The sequence below is a fragment of the Phalacrocorax carbo genome, chromosome 6 (genome assembly GCF_963921805.1).
Source record: "Phalacrocorax carbo chromosome 6, bPhaCar2.1, whole genome shotgun sequence".
Classification (NCBI taxonomy): Eukaryota; Metazoa; Chordata; class Aves; order Suliformes; family Phalacrocoracidae; genus Phalacrocorax; species Phalacrocorax carbo.
This window is the reverse complement of record NC_087518.1, coordinates 47382326-47399647: the sequence shown is the minus strand read 5'-3', so window position 1 is coordinate 47399647 and position 17322 is coordinate 47382326. Positions and strand designations below refer to the sequence as shown.

Genomic DNA, 17322 nt, shown 5'->3' with positions numbered 1-17322 from the left:
TTTTCTCACCTGCAGAAAAGTTCTTGTGGGACAGAGACCCGTGCTGTGCTGACTTCCATTCAGAAGAGCAGATACACTGGGAGTTAAAGCCTGTTTCTCATTACAGAAGGAAAAGCTTTGTGAATCTACGTTTATTTTCTCTGAGAGGTTTTGTTTGTTTCTCCTTTTGTCATCGTTGTTCAAGAGATGGCTATGGGACCTCTGCCATGGCACCATTTGTTTTCACTTGTAAAAGCAAACAACTTGCAATGCTAATTAAAGAGCTTTTGCAGATAAAGTAAGAGCTTTGCATTATTTATCTAAATTCTTTTTTATGAGAGAATGTTCTGAGTTTGTTCATTAATGAACACTTAGAAATAATATAAAATTAGACCTCATGAAGAATTCATGAGGTCTAATTTACCATGATCATTTTTCTTGGCATTTAGGTGCTGTGAAGAGTTCATTATTCACAGATAACTTTTTTGACTTTGGGGTCCTCAAAATGGATATGTCTACATGAATTCTCCAGGTTTTAGACTTTTTTTTCCAGAGTTTGATTTTTAGGAAAAGCTCGCTTGTGGTATGTTCAAAAACACTCTTTTTAGTGCCTATAAATAATGCTTATTTTTAAGATTCTTAATTGTTTTTTTCCATACATATCAAATTAATTTCTTACTGTGGAATATGGGCAGTATAATATACATAATTCAGATAACCGGAATGGGTGCTAATTATTTGCTGAATACAAGCTCCTTTTAGTGTACGTATGTGACAGTCTTTCAGTTCAACATGCAGACCTTCTTTCAGACTGCTGAGAATAAATTTTGTAAATATAAAGCACGTATATTTACATTTATCTAGCCATTGGCTATTGCTTATGCATGCAAGATAGGGAGATAAGACTGTCTTAATCAGTCTGTGGGTAGTTTTCTAAATGATTCATTAACTATGCTTTTGTAATGGTAGATGGATGTCACATTTACTGTAATAACTGAAGATTAATGTCAGTTACTCTAGCTTGTTTAAGCATTGTAATAGTTGTGTTTATACATACAGGTATTCTCTGTATTATTGTTGGAGATAATATTTCAGCAGGGATAAATGAAAATTAATTGAAATAATTGTAAAAAAAAAAAAAAAGAAGATACAACAGAAGTATTTCTGAAACATTTCTAATGTAGGAGTTGCTATAGTGGATATTTGTTACTGACATTTTGTAGGAGGGGTTATACCAAGCCTTTTCGTAAGCAGTGTTTTGCAAAACACTGGCAAAGCTTATGCTGTCTTCCCGAGCAGCAAAGCATTTCTTTAAAATCTGTCAAACTAAAATACTTTGTACTTTGCTGATACATTACCATACTGAGAAAAGTAGTACACCAAGAAGTCATTTTTAAAAGCAGCAGTCTGATGAAATACATCCAGAATTTGAAATATGGGTTGCCTTTATCTTAGGAAATTGCAGTCTTTAAATTCTGCACAGATAGTATTTTTCCAGTTTTATAAAGATAGAATATTCAAATTATTGGTGGTTAAATTATCAGTGCCTATCAACAGTAACGGCAACTTATTATTCTTCAAAGATACTGTTATTCTGTAACAACATGGTGTTGCAGTATTGGGAGTCTGGCAGGTTGTTGCCAAAAAAAAAAACCAAACCCAAAACAAAATGCCTCTTTATACCAGTAGCATGTGAATGTCATCACACATGACATCTGCACTGTAATATTTCAAGACCAGGAGTAGCTGCCTAAACTGGGTCAGAGAAGGTCTACAAAAGCACAGAGATGTTGCTAATTTTAAGTGGCGTGTATAGAGGCGCAATACTAATCTTGGAGGAGTAAGAATGCATTTTGTTTGAAAAAAATTCATTGCAGTTAAGTCAGTGTTGGATTTTCCACGTTTATTTTGCCTGTATCCATATAAGCCCTTGAGTTAGACTTAAGCCTCCTTTAATATGTTTGTAGAATTGAATTACAGCCCAATACTTCCTTGTGTTTAAAAAAAAAAGTTATTACTAGTAATTAAAGCATAATGAAAGCTAACTCTGTGCCCAGGAAACTAGAGTATTTATTTTAAAAATGTTCATAATATTGAATTCAAAATCTAAATCTTCATGTTGTGGATAGAAAAAACAGCAAATGGCATGTTGAAATCTATTCTTTGAATAAATAATGTTACTTTTCTGTGCTGACTGATGTGGGATCAACAACTACTTAAAAACAGTCATTGACAACAAATGTCCCAGTGCACGCACACTGAACTCAACAGCGGTTTTAAGCATCAGACATGTAGAGGAGAGGACAGAGCGTTTGGAAAGGAGAGCTAGGACTTACTTTTTTTTTTTTTTTACCATTAATAATTTAAGTCTTAACTAATGACGTGAATCAGTTCATACATCTAAAATAAGCATTTTTCCTTTGTGCCCGTAAGAACCTCGAATGCAAGCTCTGGTACATAAGTACTTTTGCAAACAAATCACTTAATAAATTCAGACTTAAAACTATGCAGTAAAAAAAATACATCTGAAACACTTCATCAGAAACATTTTTAATAATTCTTCTGCATTTATCTTTACCCATTATCTCATTTTTTATATAGTGAATTGATTTTTGGTAACCTAAAACTTAGCAATCATTTGACGGGCAAATAAGTGCCTTGATTTTTTTCTTTCTGCTATTGAAAAATCAGGAAAACCTAACTGGAGTTGAGTGAGAATAACTAGGAAGAAAACCTGGCACCTGGTGCAACATTAGTTTATGCCAAGATATTTTGAAGTATTATATGAGGAAATCTACTTGCTCAAGAACAGATTTTTACAGAGCAGCTTATTCTTAATGTTCTGAACGTGCTAAAAATCTGAGTTGAATTCTGCTTATTTGCTGGTGTGGAAGGTAAGCATGCGGAAAATGTAACTAGAAAGAGGTTTCAAAATGCATAAGTAGGACACCAGCCAGTTTTGAATTTTGTTTTCTTTCACAGATTTTAGAAGATCCAGGGTTACTGTTTGTCATGGGGAACTATAGATAGCTTTTGTGTCTGTTGCTAATAATAGATGCTGTACCTTCCTCAGAGCATTGTGCTGAAGTCCCGCTTCTGGTGTAACTGAAACCAGTGATGTGGTATTCCTGTTGGCTTTAGAGGGCAGGATCGGTCTCTAAAACTGCAGTTTACCTTGTGGATTTTTTATGTGGGAGGGGATATGGTCAGATGACTTATATGCACACAGAAAGCCGCAGTTAACTGTATCAGCTGCTTCACTCATCTTCTGACTGTGTCTTACTGTCAGAATGGGAATTTCTTCCCCCCCCGGTTTTAATCAAGCTGATGAAGATACAGCATATATGAGCACACTGTGCTCAGCTGAAGAACGTTAGCCTTGGGGTACAAAACCCTGACCCTGCAGCAGGCTGTTACCAAAGCTTAGAGTTGGTGTTGGTGTCTGCTGTGGAGTCACGGAGCCACAGAGAGCAAAGGATGATCTTCCAGCTGGAATCCCGAGCTAAACAGATTTAGCAGCATCTGAAGCGTTTACTAGTATGTGTGAGTAAATACATGTATGAAATCAGATTGAAGAAAGGAATTATGGCTGATACGGGGTAAAATGGGAAGTCTTGAAGGAAGAGTGTACGCGGCTGGTACAGCTTCACAGAGGATGTGAGCAGTGCTTGGTGCCATGTCTGGTAAAATTGGCAGAGGGATTCTGGTTTGGATGTGCCGATTAATTTCAAGAAGTTATTGGTTTTATGGGGCTTATTTTCATATTTATTCTGCTGTGTGGTTTAAGGCCTTTCTGCTAGGCACAACGTGACACGGCTTCTTTTTATTTAAAAATTGTTAAACCAAGTATCTGTTCCTTGACTTGGTAATAAAAATAACAGTAATTCAAAACTTATTCCATTGATACAAAAGAGGGTTGTTTCCTAAATGAGGCATTAAACTAACACTGAAGCATTTCAATTAAAAAAAAAATGACCAGAATATAGCCTATTTAGAGTCTTAACCACCCTCATGCAGTTAATTTTTGAATAGACACCCATTTTTTTTTTGGCGTGTCGTCCCCCTCCTCCTCCTGAATTACAGGCCTAATTTGTCACAACGTCTACCTCCCTGGATTTAAAAAAGAAAGCAAATTAAGCCTACAAGACTTGTAACTCTAATTACAAGATCGGATGCAAACAAGGTTCAGAGTGTGTGGTGTCTTAGTCCTCAGTTCTCCCCGCGCTTGTCTCTGTCCCTGGGCAGGGAAGTCTCTTGCCCGGGGCAGCAGTTTGCATCATTGACTCTCTGAGTCTTTGATGGAGGGAGGCTGAGCCCATCTGAGGAATGCTCTTTGATAAGAGATACCAGTGAAAGCTGCATGTCACAAACGTCAGACATAGCAAAAGCCACCATTTGCATTGCTTTAATTTATCCAGATTTGAGACTAGGATGATGTCCTTCCCTTGTCAGCACTGGTGACAGCGAAGATGGGCTGAAAGCTGCAGTGAAGGCAAATACCTATATAGAAAAGCCTGAAGTATCCAGGTTTTTTCTGCTTCCTTTGTCTGCCTGTACAGTTTTCCAATGAAAACTTGTATTCTCCAGTCCTCGGCCTGCAAATAAACATGCAGGCAGCTTTACTCATGTGACCGGTGGCACTGATGACAATGGGGCTACTGTCCTGCACACGCTTTGCTCGGCTGGATTTGTATTTGTCATTTTTGGGAAAGGTCTATTTGAGTTTCTTCTGCAAAAATAGGAGTTTCACATTTCAAGATTGAAGCACTTGTTAAAATTCCAGCCTGCACCTGTGCCTGATAAGCCTTTCTCTGATTAAACCTTTTTGATTCCAGTAAATATCTGAAGACCTTTGTACCTCTGAAGATTGCAAATCCTGGGTTTTATTATTTAAAGAGGTGTCAGTTTGTTAGTGAAATATAACTGGAGAATATAGGTCATCACAGGAACCAGTAAATGGTATGTCTTGGGACACTGAGTTTATTAATTGAAGGCAATCCAAATGACAACGCTTTGCAGATTGACTCTGCCTGGTTAATGTTGTTGTCATTGCACTCTGTGATACAGTTATTAAATAGGTAAAATATTTTACCTTTTCATATAGAGCCATACACTTACTTCATCTGATTTAATGGAACTATAATTTTAATTATGATTATTACCTTAAATTATAATTAAATTTATGTGGTTTAAATTTACATTTGTGAAAATGGCTGCGTGATGAAAGCAGAAATCAGCTTCGCATTAACAAAAAAAGGTTTTTTTAACTGCATCTTAGTATATGCTCACAGCCAAAGACTAGCATGACCTACTTTGCAACAATAACAGAGGAATCAAGCCGGGTTTTTTTGTTGAAGTATCTAAATTGGCCATGAATGCTACCTACTCATTCGTTTGTAAGTATCTTTAAAAATAGCTATTGTATCTATGAAACTTAAGGGTTTTTTCCCCTTCTCTTATTTTCATGTAGATAATTAGCACCATGGAGCCTCAGGTGTCGAATGGCCCTACTTCCAATACAACCAATGGACCCTCCAGCAACAGTAGAAACTGCCCTTCACCCATGCAGACAGGGGCTGCTACAGATGACAGCAAAACCAACCTCATAGTCAACTATTTACCCCAGAACATGACCCAGGAGGAGTTCAGGAGTCTCTTTGGGAGCATTGGTGAAATTGAATCCTGCAAGCTCGTGAGAGACAAAATTACAGGTAAGTGCTTCATATTGTTGGCTTTACTTGCATCAGGGTTAGTTTACATTTGGGGTCAGCAAAACCTCAGTGCTTACATTGTAGGTGCTTAGCACGGGGAATACTGCAAATACCGTGGTAAGTTTCTTCAGGTGGTAAGCCTTTAGTTTTCTACATCCAGTGTGCATCACTGAAGAACTGTAGGAGAAGCCCTTCTTCTCTGCTCAGGTCTGAGGGGAAGTAAGAACGTGGCCGGTCTGAATGTGTGTAACACACTGTACAGCTTCTTGCAGCAGAGCTCAGATGATAGCATTACTTTCCTGATCGTTCTGGTTTTATATAACATTGACTTAAGTTGTAGGAGGGTAGACTAAATGGTCTGAGACAGCTGACCATTCCTAATTCTGACTATTTCTTTTGAACCTCGCTATACCTTCATCAAATTCTTGCCTGTTAACAGCACTGTAAAATCAAGATGGTTGTGCGTGTCCATCACAGCTTATTTACTATGGTGTTCCGGAACAGCAGTAGTCTGGAGTTGGGAGCCACTGCCCTGCATTTCAGTTGGATGTTTGTGGATATTGGTTAATGAACTCTCTTTCCTGAAAACATTTTAATTTGCCATGATCCTTTTCTGCATGAAACAACACCCATTGGTAGGTGCCTTCAGAATAAGAAAAGCCTCCCATTACAGATATTACCTCGAAGAGGGGAGAGATGTCTGCACTGTTGCTAGAGGTGGTGTGGATGGGTGCAGATGCACCTAGCCCACTCTGAATCCTTGCTGCTGCAGCCAGGAATTCACTGATGCACAAGAAGACAGTGGGATGAACAATCAGCTTTTATAGCTTGCTTTATAGGTTAGTTTTATAGGTTGTGTGTCTACTCACACCTTAGGTGGGAAAGAGCTGAAATTTCACTGCTGTTCAGTACATCACCAGTGCCATTATGTTTAGCACAGAGCAGCAGCCTTGGGAAGGAAAGGGTTCCAGAAAAGAGCCGTCTCCTGTCTCGGATGCACTCCTGGCAACTTGGGCGTGTGCTCTGTGGAAGGAGGTACCGTGTAAAGACGTGGAATTAAAATACAAATCTTCATACTTCCATAACAGCCTGGCAGCCATTGTATTGGCAGCATTAGGATGATCTGCTTAGTGCTTTTAAACATGCAATGCTTCTTTTCTATTTACTTCCTGACATATAGCAGTGTTCTGGTTGAACACAAGGCACATAACAAATGGCAGTAGCTGCAGGGCAGCTCAAGTCCTCTTGCAAATAACTGAAGTCCTCTTCTTTTATAAGCATAGCTGGCCCAGCATCCCTATGTGACATACCACCCTTGATATCTGCCATCATACCAGTTTAGCTCCAGACAGTTGTTTTTCTTACAGTCTGAAAATAAGCTGAGAAATAGAGGTTACTTCAGTTATTTCAGACAGAAGTGAATACCTAACCCTCATCTGTAGGAGTCTGGTGTGCCTAGCTTGACTTTTGATCATGGCAAGTCCTGTGTTTTGGGAGCTCTTTGGCTTCCCATATCTCTCAAATTCATGGTGATTTCCTTACAATATCATTTCAAGACTTTTAGATATTCAGTGTTGTTTTCATGGAGAATTGGCCGTCTTTGGACGGACAGCCATTACTTCATCGGCTAGTAACAAAATTCTTTTTGTTTCATTCCATCTCCAGGCTTTTGTTCTCTGTATTTGAAGATGTGAGAAATTTGCTGTATGATATTCTGACAGTCTTGGGTAGTTTTTTTTCTATGCTTTTTCTTTCCATAAAAAGTGCATAAGTCTTTATGATCAGTAAAATACTTTAACAGAACCATGCTTTAAGAAAAAACTTACACAGGTGCTTTGAGGGCATCACCCCTAAGTGATTGAGGAGTCTACATGTTGTTCTAAGAAGTGATACAAGTACAAAAGAACTGAATTTGCAAAGGAAGAATTGTCCACCAAAGTCTCTGTGCCATTTTTGAAAACAGAATTTAATCTGCCAAGGTTTTCAGGCCGGTTATCAAGGCATTGTACAACATTACTAAATTATAAGATGCGTGTTCATTCCTCACATTGAATTCCGAGTTAGTAAATCGAAGGCGTCCTCTGCCAGGAGCAGTCTATGTTTTTAAAGGTTCTTAGAACACTGAGAGTAACAAAATGGAAATGCACTGAGGTCATACCCAGCTCATCTTTCTAGATCGTCATGTAAGTGTGTTCTTCCATTAGGCTTTCTGGGTTTTTATATTTCTGGGGACGGGTGGAAGTATGCCAATAGGCTGTTGTAGGAGTGAATGGATTTTCAGGGGTTCTCTGCTTTTTTCTTAGTTAAAATCAATGTAGATTATTTTTTTGACAGTAAACGCTGTATTGCAGAAGAAACAATAAATTTTTAAGTTATTCTTCTGAAAAAATTAGGTTTTGTCTGCTTTTGGATTTTTCATTCATTCTGTACAAAACTTTGTGGTTTTAATAAATCTCAGTTAAGTGTGTGCTGTTGTAGTATGCCTCTAAACAAACATTGGAGTTCTTCCCATTAAAAATATGGGTTGTCTTCATATATAGTAAGTTCGTCTCTTTGCTAAGTTAACATATTGGGTAAATTAAGGAAAGCCAGAATAAAAAGTAAGCTGCAGAGAGAGGGTGCTTCAAGAAAAACAGAAAAGGTCATAAACCAAATAATTGTCATTAAACAGTTACCCTGGCAAAACCATATTAGAAAACCTCAAATGTACTTCTGAGGCTAGACAGGATTGAATCCGTTTGTGTAGAAGGTCCAGTTTCGCCTGTCCTGTTAAGGAATTGCACAGATCTTGTGAAACAAAGTTTAGGCTCCCAAAATACCTTTTTTTCAAGGAGTTCAAAGCTAAACAAAGTGTGTTAAAAATGCAGGATCCCTCTGAGACAATTTCTGATCAAAACTCTTATTAATTTTAAAATGGGTTAAACAGTATGTTAGAAATAATCATCTGCTCAAGTAATTTTGCAGTCTTGGAACAGTAGTAAGTTTTTTACGAAAATCGATTCGTGATGTTACCCCTCGCTTTGGAAAGACACATGTTTAAACAAGCATATTCCTTTACTAAAAAAAATATGCTAATTTGGTAGTACACCGTACTGAGTTGAATAGGAATGACAGCTTCTAAGACAGCCTTTAATTTGGTATTCAAAACCAAAATTGTAAACTTCGGTTTTGTTTGGTAGCTTCTCAGAACAGGCAGGATATACAGTAGCATTTTTAAAAGATGCTAATGACTTGAAAGAGGAGATGGAAGTCAGGCATACATTTTAATTATGGGGGAGGGGTTGCAACAGAAAAAATTTCTTTCACTGCAGAGATTTTAAGGGAATGAGACAAGGAAAAACAGACTGAAGATAGTTGCCTTCATTTGGCAGGGGTGTTTAATAAAAGCAGAACTTGTGGTTGTAAAGTGTGCTTATTAAATTCTTCATTTACACTACCTAATTAATTCTAGCATTTTAAATTAACAGTGAAACTGGTCCCTGCTGTACCATTTCATAGCTACAGCATATTTCGTCCAACAACCCAGTTGTTCAGGTTTAATCAGCTGCTCTCAAAAAAAGGGGAAGGAACTTGAGTTAAAAAAAACCTAAACGGCATAAACATTTTAGAGCAGTGTTAGATGAAGGGAGGCAACTTCACAGCAGAAGACTACAGCTTCAGATGGGTGTGAGGTTGGCACTTACAAGCAACGCTAAGCTAATAGTGTTGCAGATGCTATTTATTTCTTACTTTGTCCAAAGAAAGCCAGTGATAAATATCTTCCTGACTTGGGGAAGGATAGGGCTTGAATTCATCAGAAAAATTTGAAAGAAGAAATGCTGAACTTGTTTTGTCCCATGTTTGAAAACAAAAGATCCAGTCAGTATTAGTGTCCGTCAGAGACACTGTAATTGCTGCTGGCCAAGTGAGTTGTCCTTGTTGACATAGTTTGTGTGTGGGAAAAGGGGATATTTATTCTTAATTTTTTAATTGATTTGGTGGCCTTAGCTGAGCTCTTAGGAATTATATTTTTGTTTCTCTGGAATCTACATGAGAATTTACATCTCTGAATCTTCAAATGATCAGTATCTAAAATCTTTGGATCTTGAATAGACTTTCATATCTTGCAACAATCCAGGCGCACTGTAAAGCAGAATATTTATTGATACAGGATTTCTGTGCATCCCTTAACTTATGACAGAGTTTGCATATTCCTGCTGTGTGGTACAATTTGATGTTCTTTGCATGCATAATCAGGAACTTCGTTGCTTCTCTGCCCAAAATGCAACTGTTTTTAAATCATTCCTTTTGAATTTGCAATTCCTTTAAGATTATGCACAAAGATTTACATCATTCATTTTAATTTCAGGTATTTATAATAGGCCTGATAGGGTCTTAGATTAAAACTGCAGTTCAGAAATAATCATGGCATTGTAAGTGTAATATAAATATTGATGATCCCAGTGTAAATCCAGGACCGGCAAGCTATTGACTCAAAGCAGTACCTTGTGTGTTGTCACATGTTAGGAGAGAAAGAAATATTGACTGTTTCACCTATAGTCCTCTCTAGAAGTTTTTGACTGTCCATTCATCATTTGGATGATCAACCCTATAATCCAAGAACCAAAAGCTAGCAAAATGGCAGAGTCGGAAATAATGCAGCGTTATGAGAGAACAGAAAATATCTTCCATCTGAGCAGTGCTCAATGCTCATCTCTCTGTCGAAACCAGTAAATTCCTAACCCAGGGAGGATACCCTGCATGTACTCCAAGCAAGCCACTGTGAACCGCTTCTGGGCCAGAAGTATGTCCATGCTACGTTAAGTTGGTATCATCTGCCCTCTAAAAATTATTTTTTCCTATATCCCTGTATAACAAGCATCTTACCAGCACGTACAGAAAAGGCACTGCTATAAAAAGTGAAGACCCAGATTTTATTTAACCAAGTGTGTTCAGTGAATGATGGCACTGAACTGGTGTTTCTGTCTGGAACATGCTATTTAGAGATTGCGTGCTTGGAGTTTCCTGAAATTTGGGGCCTAATTAAGCAGCCATAATTTCAGCATCTGGATTCGGTAACTGTTTTGAGAGCCATGGCTGGAGGAGGTCTGTATCCTCACGAGCAGAAGACATTAATTGCACACTGTGGCAGTGACCATAGGAGGCAGGAGGGAAGGAAGCCAGGTACAATCATGTTCCCCAACAGTATGGCTCTCCAGGTGGGAAGCTCTTGAATCTCATGGCAATTGTGCAGTAGCAGGAAAACCCTACTTAGGTTTTCTTTAGTAAACAAGCATCTTCTAGTATTGGCCCCATGTTTGCAGCAGGCAACAGCTAAGCTTTACATATTTTTATGGGAGGTTTTGGTGCCTGGTAGAGTAGATGAGCAAGAGGTCATGGTGTCCCCTCTTGGGATCAAAGGGAGTCTCTGAAAGCCCCTTGTAATGGAAAGACACAAAGCAAAAACAGGATTAATGGTTAAAATCAATCATAGGAAAAAGACCATTTGGTAATTCAGTTCATGACAATAACCATTGCATGGTTAAGTCTGCATTTTGAGGACTCAGCCTGGAAATTGCAGAGATATTGGTAAAATTGTGCTGCTCTGTTATGGGGGGGAAATATTTTTATTCAAGGGAAATAGTTCAGCTATTTATGTTGAGAAGCTGCAGACAGAATGTGTATTCACTAAAAATTTCCCATGCAAAGACTACCAGTGCTTTTTGTATGTTTTCTCTAGGAATTTTGTAAAAGGGCATTACAAAAGTGTTCCCTATTAGAAGAAAAAAATAACCCATATGTAGATAAATATAGCTTACTGTGAACCCAGCATTAAGTTACATATTCCTAAATATCTGAAAATATAATCGGAGCATAAACTACTTTTACATGTGATGTCCAGTTCACTGATAGTGCTTTGAAAGTGCATTCCATTTTGATATATTACTGGTTCCAGCAGTTTTCCCCACTTAAAATACATTAAACAGATAGGATTATAGAATGTAGGGATTATGTTAGATAAGACTTACAAACTGTTTAGAAAGTATGTAAACACTCATGCCTCATGGCATAAGCCCACCTAATAACAGGGTTTAGAAGAAAAATACCTTGTAGAGGTAGTTTATTCCCCTGTTGAGTTGGAAGGGCTTTTTAGTAATTCTCTGTAAAGCAGTGGTAACTAGTCACTGATCTCTGATCACTTATTTGGTACAGATCTTGTTAGACTAAGCTGAGCGTTAGCAGCTGTTGCTTTGCTCCAGTAGCAGATGAGAATTAACACAATCCTTCAGAACAGGGCTGGGGGGGAATGCTTAGGTACTGTGGTGTTTACCGTTTACAAAGTGAATATAATTCCAGTATTTAGTTTGATTGCCTTTAAATGCCATATTTAGTAGTGCCCCTCAAATTGGCTGTATAGGGAATCTTTGTAAGAAGCAGTGCAGCTTTCTGCATTTGACTTCCTTGAAAGCAAAACACTTGGCATTTGCTGAAATAGGAAAAATATTTATGCAGCAGAGTATCCTGCTAGAGTTCTTTTGTCTGAAAAATAATACCAATTAAGTGAATTACCGTAGTTTTTTTTCAGGAAGTGACTTGTAGATTGGCCTCACTGTGTTTTAGTAGGTACAGGAGATTTGTATGGCAGTTATTTCTTTGTGTTGAGTTCATGCTCAAAATGCAGTGAGGAAAGAGTGGTCAAATAGGGTAATGTAAATGCAGCTGAAATTCAAGTGCCCAGAAAAGCAGAAGTCTAAAATAATGTGTTTTAGAGCTGGGAAAAAAGAAAATTCTTTCTGTGAATCAGACGTAATACGGAGCATGCTTCAATTGTCTAGTACCTGCAGTTACATTCAGAGAATAAAATATTAAGACATGAAAGCAGACATGTTTCAGATTCTTTCAAAGCTAAAATCTAGAAGTATTTTTTAAAAGACTAAATATATGGTTCCGAATGTCATTAAAGGCCTTTGATAAGTTGATCTTAATTTGGTGGCCTAATTATTTTATTTTTATAGCTGCTTATTTCCTGAAGTGTATTCTGTTCTTGAGCAGAGATAAACCTAATTTTAGTGTTGCATATCCTATTCTAAGGGCTGCAGATTCAAGACAATCCCCAAATATTGGTGATCTAAATGAACATTTGCATTAAGTATGTGAACTAAACTCATTAACGCTGTGGGGGAGGGAACACAGAATAGTAGCGAGTGTCTTTAGTGCTGGATTTCTAAAATGTGTTTCGTATGGTTTGATGTCTGTTCTAAATGCAGAGGAAAACGGTCAAATTTGCATCCATCATTTTCTTTATCGCCTCTCTGCAGTTGTCTGGTGCATACTCTGCGCTGGCGAACAAAAGAATTTAGATTTCTTGGTTATTGGAAAAAAGCAATTGAAATGAGTGTTGGGGCAAATAGGCAGAAAGCAAGTAGGCATGACCCTTGTGCTGTGAAAGGCTTTCTAATTAACTTCAGCGGTTTCACTCCTGAGCTTGTTCTGAAGTGTATTAAATGCCTTTAATGCATGTTTAGTTTATTCTTCAGTTTTAACCGCTTGGTTTGAGTAAATAACATCACCTTCCCAGGAAGTCTAGTGAGGAGGGATTAGCAGTATGGTTTGCCTCGACAGCACAGGCACACCCACATCTCCAAAATTGTGACTTCCAGGTATAAGGTTATTTATGAGGCTTCTCAGTATGTCTGCTGACCTTCTAGTCTGAGACTTTCTTTCTATCCTTCATATCATCTGTGGTGAAGACAACTGTCTACCAGGAAACAGCCAGGTGAAACTGCTCTGTTGGTGGAACCCGCTATACGATGACAGTCCACCCTTACCTACAGTGTTATCTGTCTTTTTTCCCTTGTTCTGCCCTTCCCTCTAGAAGCACAGACCCCATGCTTCAGCACTCATGCACAACTTCCGCCGTCCCTAACCCTTTCTTTCTTTCCTTTTAGCCCAAGGAGGACAAGGAGAAAAGGGGAGGAAAGGAACAAGAGTTCCAGGAAAGCTCTGGGAGATTGGCAGCAGTGTCCACTAATGATGCACTGATTTCCAGCTGAGGCGGGGTCTTTAGGGCAGTATTAGACAGCACACCAAGGCATACCTGTCTGGCTCTGAGGTTGACTTTCCCAGCATTGATCTGTTCTCCACTACTCAAGATCTGCCCTTCAGCCATACCAATGAGTAGCGTGGTTGTGCTGCAGCTGTCACACCTGCCTGTCTCCCCAGCGTTCCTGCTAGACAACTTGTCCAAGAACAAAAGTGACCTGTGCAAAACCAGTCTGAAAGGTTTTAAAATTGGCCTGGTTCCTGCTCTCCCTTTTCACAAGGCTTTGCTTTTTACCAGTGCTGCATTAGGAGTTTCTTCTTGGCTTTAAGATGGCGACGAGGATTATTTGACCTGCCTGCAGTAGCTGTTTCTCAGACTCTGAACCAGGAAGTTCTTGTCCCTTCTCTGTTGCAGAGCTGATCCATCATCACTTGACTTCCTAGCATGCAGGTGCTTTTCTCTACAGCCAGAAGAGAGCCCTGCAAGATCTTTTTCACCTTGACTTCTGGGAATGGTCAACCTGAGATCTTCAGATCAGTAATGGGATCTGCTGCTCATGGGAGCGTACATCCTCAGCACTCTTACCTTTTTTTCTCTCTTTGATTTCTGCTAGCTCAGTTTATGTGCAGTCCCTATACTGATGAAACAAAGTACCTCTTCACGTTCCATCCACTTGGACCCCATCCTTCAGTTCTTCTTTGCTTTTGAAGTTATTCTAAGTCTGACTTGAGCGAGGACCTATTTATATAATTAAGGCACGCTGTTTTCTATTTATTTGTCAAGTGAGAAGCCATCTGTAGAGGACAGAGTTTCTTTTTGGGATATCTAATGCATGGAGGTCTTGCCTGGCCTTAAATCCTTTCCTTCTCCTTTGCTTGCAGAAAACTTCAGAGGTTCAATGCCAATGCTTTGAAACTTGGAGTATCATCTTAATTTGACTTCCTGTTAAGAGGGGCTAATCTCTAGTTATGTTATGTCATTGTACACAAGAATCTATGGAGGGGAGGATTTACTACCGTTTTCTACAACTGCACATTCTTAATGCTGCTCACCATCTAATCTTTTCTCCTGCTTAAAGGATAGTTTCTCTTGCTGCCTGAATTGGGAGTCCACCAACCTTTGTATGCAGCTCACTGGCAATTACATGGTTACAATCAGCGCTGATAACCTCAGTAATTCATTGGCTGTTGGAAGTTGTTCTGATGCTCAGCGTTTGCCAACAGACAAGCATATGTCTTTGGGTTTCAGCAGCATCCTACTTCATGTCCTACACTTCATTCCTGGAGTTGTCATTGATAGGGTATTGCACCCTCCAACTTTTTACACCATTTATGGTACAGCCTGAGTTTTGTTCAGGCCCTTCTGCATCTCTGCCTGTTTAAACAGGTTTTGCCCAGGTGCCATGTTTCACATTTCTGTGATGCCACAGTCTTGTGGTCCCTCCCATCCCATCGTGAGATGCTGATTCTGAAAAGCATAGGGGAAGAGAGGGGAAGAAAGCATCATGTCACCGATGTCCAAGCCTATTTCTTTGACTTTGCTTGCTGGCTGTGATTTGGCTGACTCACTGCTGGAGTTTGGACGTAGCTGCTCTTCTCTGTTCTCCTTGAGCAGGATCCATCACTGACTTTGCAGATGTTCTTACTTTTCCCCTCTAGGAATTTCAGCACAAGGTACTGACTTGCAGGTGCTCTGGAGATAGGCTATTGGACTAGGCAGACCTCTGCTCTGACCCAGTATGGCTGCTCTTATGACTCTCACAGCATCTGTTTAATCAGTGGTATATATCAGCTTGAGGGGAAAAAAACTTGAAGTGTTTTTATGAACAGCCCAGAGTTTTTTTTTTCCAGTTAGATGGTTTTTTTAAGGGGTGTTGCAAAAGCAGATGGACAAAAAGCTGTGTCATACTCACCTGCAAGCAAACAAATGGCAGCCTTGCCAGTATGATTAATTGTTGCTGTACTAGAGGGGTTGCTGTTTCTGTGGTAGAAGGTCTAATAAGCCTGCTGCCCTATATGGATAATTGTCTCTGCTCACATGCATTTTAAATCACCTTAAACTAGATATCAACAGGCTTTTTCTTACTACAGCATTCTAGGACCCACAAAATGAGGCCACCTTCCTCTTTCTTAGGATGCTGTTGGTTAGATGTAGGGGGTGTTTTGATTTTCCCTGTTCTGAGGATGGTAGGTAGGACATGATAAGATAGGACACGTAGCAAGGAAGAAGTATTCTCCAGCAGTTCCTTTTTTTAGACTCCTCTGTTTTCCTATGTGCTGTATCTGCGTCATTTCTATTTACCAGTGCATCTCTTTCTCCCTTTTCTCTGATTTTTCTTTAAATATTTTCCTGCTCTGGAAGCCCCTTTGTCTTAAATAAAAAAAAAAAATCAGTCTGAAACATGAACAGCTTGGGAGCTTGACTGATAACATTTTTTGCCCTTATGCTTTTTTGCTATGTTGGAATAGCTGCTATGTTACCTTCATTTTGTTGATCGGTAGGATTGTGGTACTTAACTTGCTCCAGGTCAGGTATGTTTAGGTACTTTGCCAAACTGGAAACAAAACCAAAATAATATATGTATTTCCCTGTCCTCTGTATACCACCCATATGTTTAATATTGTGAAAAGCCTTTTTACAAGAGTACTGTATCATAAAACCTACACTGTTTTCCATGGTGGTCAGCCAGCAAGAATGGCTTGTAGTCACAATATCCACACATGGTACATCCAGTGCTGTCTATGTGGATATTGTCATAGGAAGAGGATTTGGTCTGTACAGATGAAATATACCACCTTTAAAAGGAAAATACTTGCTTTTCAGTCTAGAGAAAATTCATTGAGGACTATATTCATGCTAATATTCTTTTCAACAATATTATCAAGAAATTTAAGTGATAGAACTAGGTAGTACATGCACACAACAAAGTCATAATGTTTTCTCCTTTAAGCAGTTTTCATTACTTCTATTACCTGCAAGTACCTAAAAGGAGAATTCTAAATATTTGAAATACCTTTTAAAAATTCCTGCGCATGTTTTAAAGTTTTTGAAATTTCTGTCTTAAAGCTGAAATAAATTGGTTAAGTAGGCTCACTGCAATCTTAAGTATTGATAGATAGCAACATCTTTATAGGTCGCACATCTTGGAATACGATAAAATGGCTTTACTTTTCTCAGCATCTTTCCAGATGCTGTGTGAAGTAATCTACGTAAATCTAACTTACAGATTAACCTTCTTAGCTGTCAGGTTGCAGCTTTTATTTATGTTTTTGCTGATCAGATTAAAAATGCTGCAGACACAGGTTGTGTTGTTAATATTAAATTTTGTATTCCGGTCTGTAATAAATTACTTTCCTCTGTGCATTAGAAAAACTGGTTAGTAGAGCTCAGAGAGTTTAATTAGTAGGCTGTTTGTGAGACAGAATAGGTATTCTGAGTCATTGTTCAGAATTACTGTGAAATTTCTTAGTGTTGTTGTGGCTTTTGTTTTTTGTTTGACAGAGGCTGAGGTACAAAACCCTAAATGTTGCTGAATTAAATCATTTAATGACAAAATTACCAGGGCTTTTTGAATTTGCAGTCAACCAGGTTTCAGATATTGCTGCTGCA

General features: G+C 38.6%; 1 protein-coding gene across 6 annotated transcripts in view; it reads left to right on the top strand.

Moving 5' to 3' along the window:
• The window catches only part of ELAVL4 (ELAV like RNA binding protein 4), an 84288-nt gene that overhangs the window by 35195 nt on the left and 31771 nt on the right, over nucleotides 1-17322 (top strand). For all 6 annotated transcript variants that reach the window (XM_064455122.1, XM_064455126.1, XM_064455123.1 and 3 more), the window contains exon 2: nucleotides 5450-5690. In XM_064455122.1, coding sequence (XP_064311192.1) covers nucleotides 5450-5690 — 241 coding nt within the window. The remainder of the gene's footprint in view (nucleotides 1-5449; nucleotides 5691-17322) is intronic.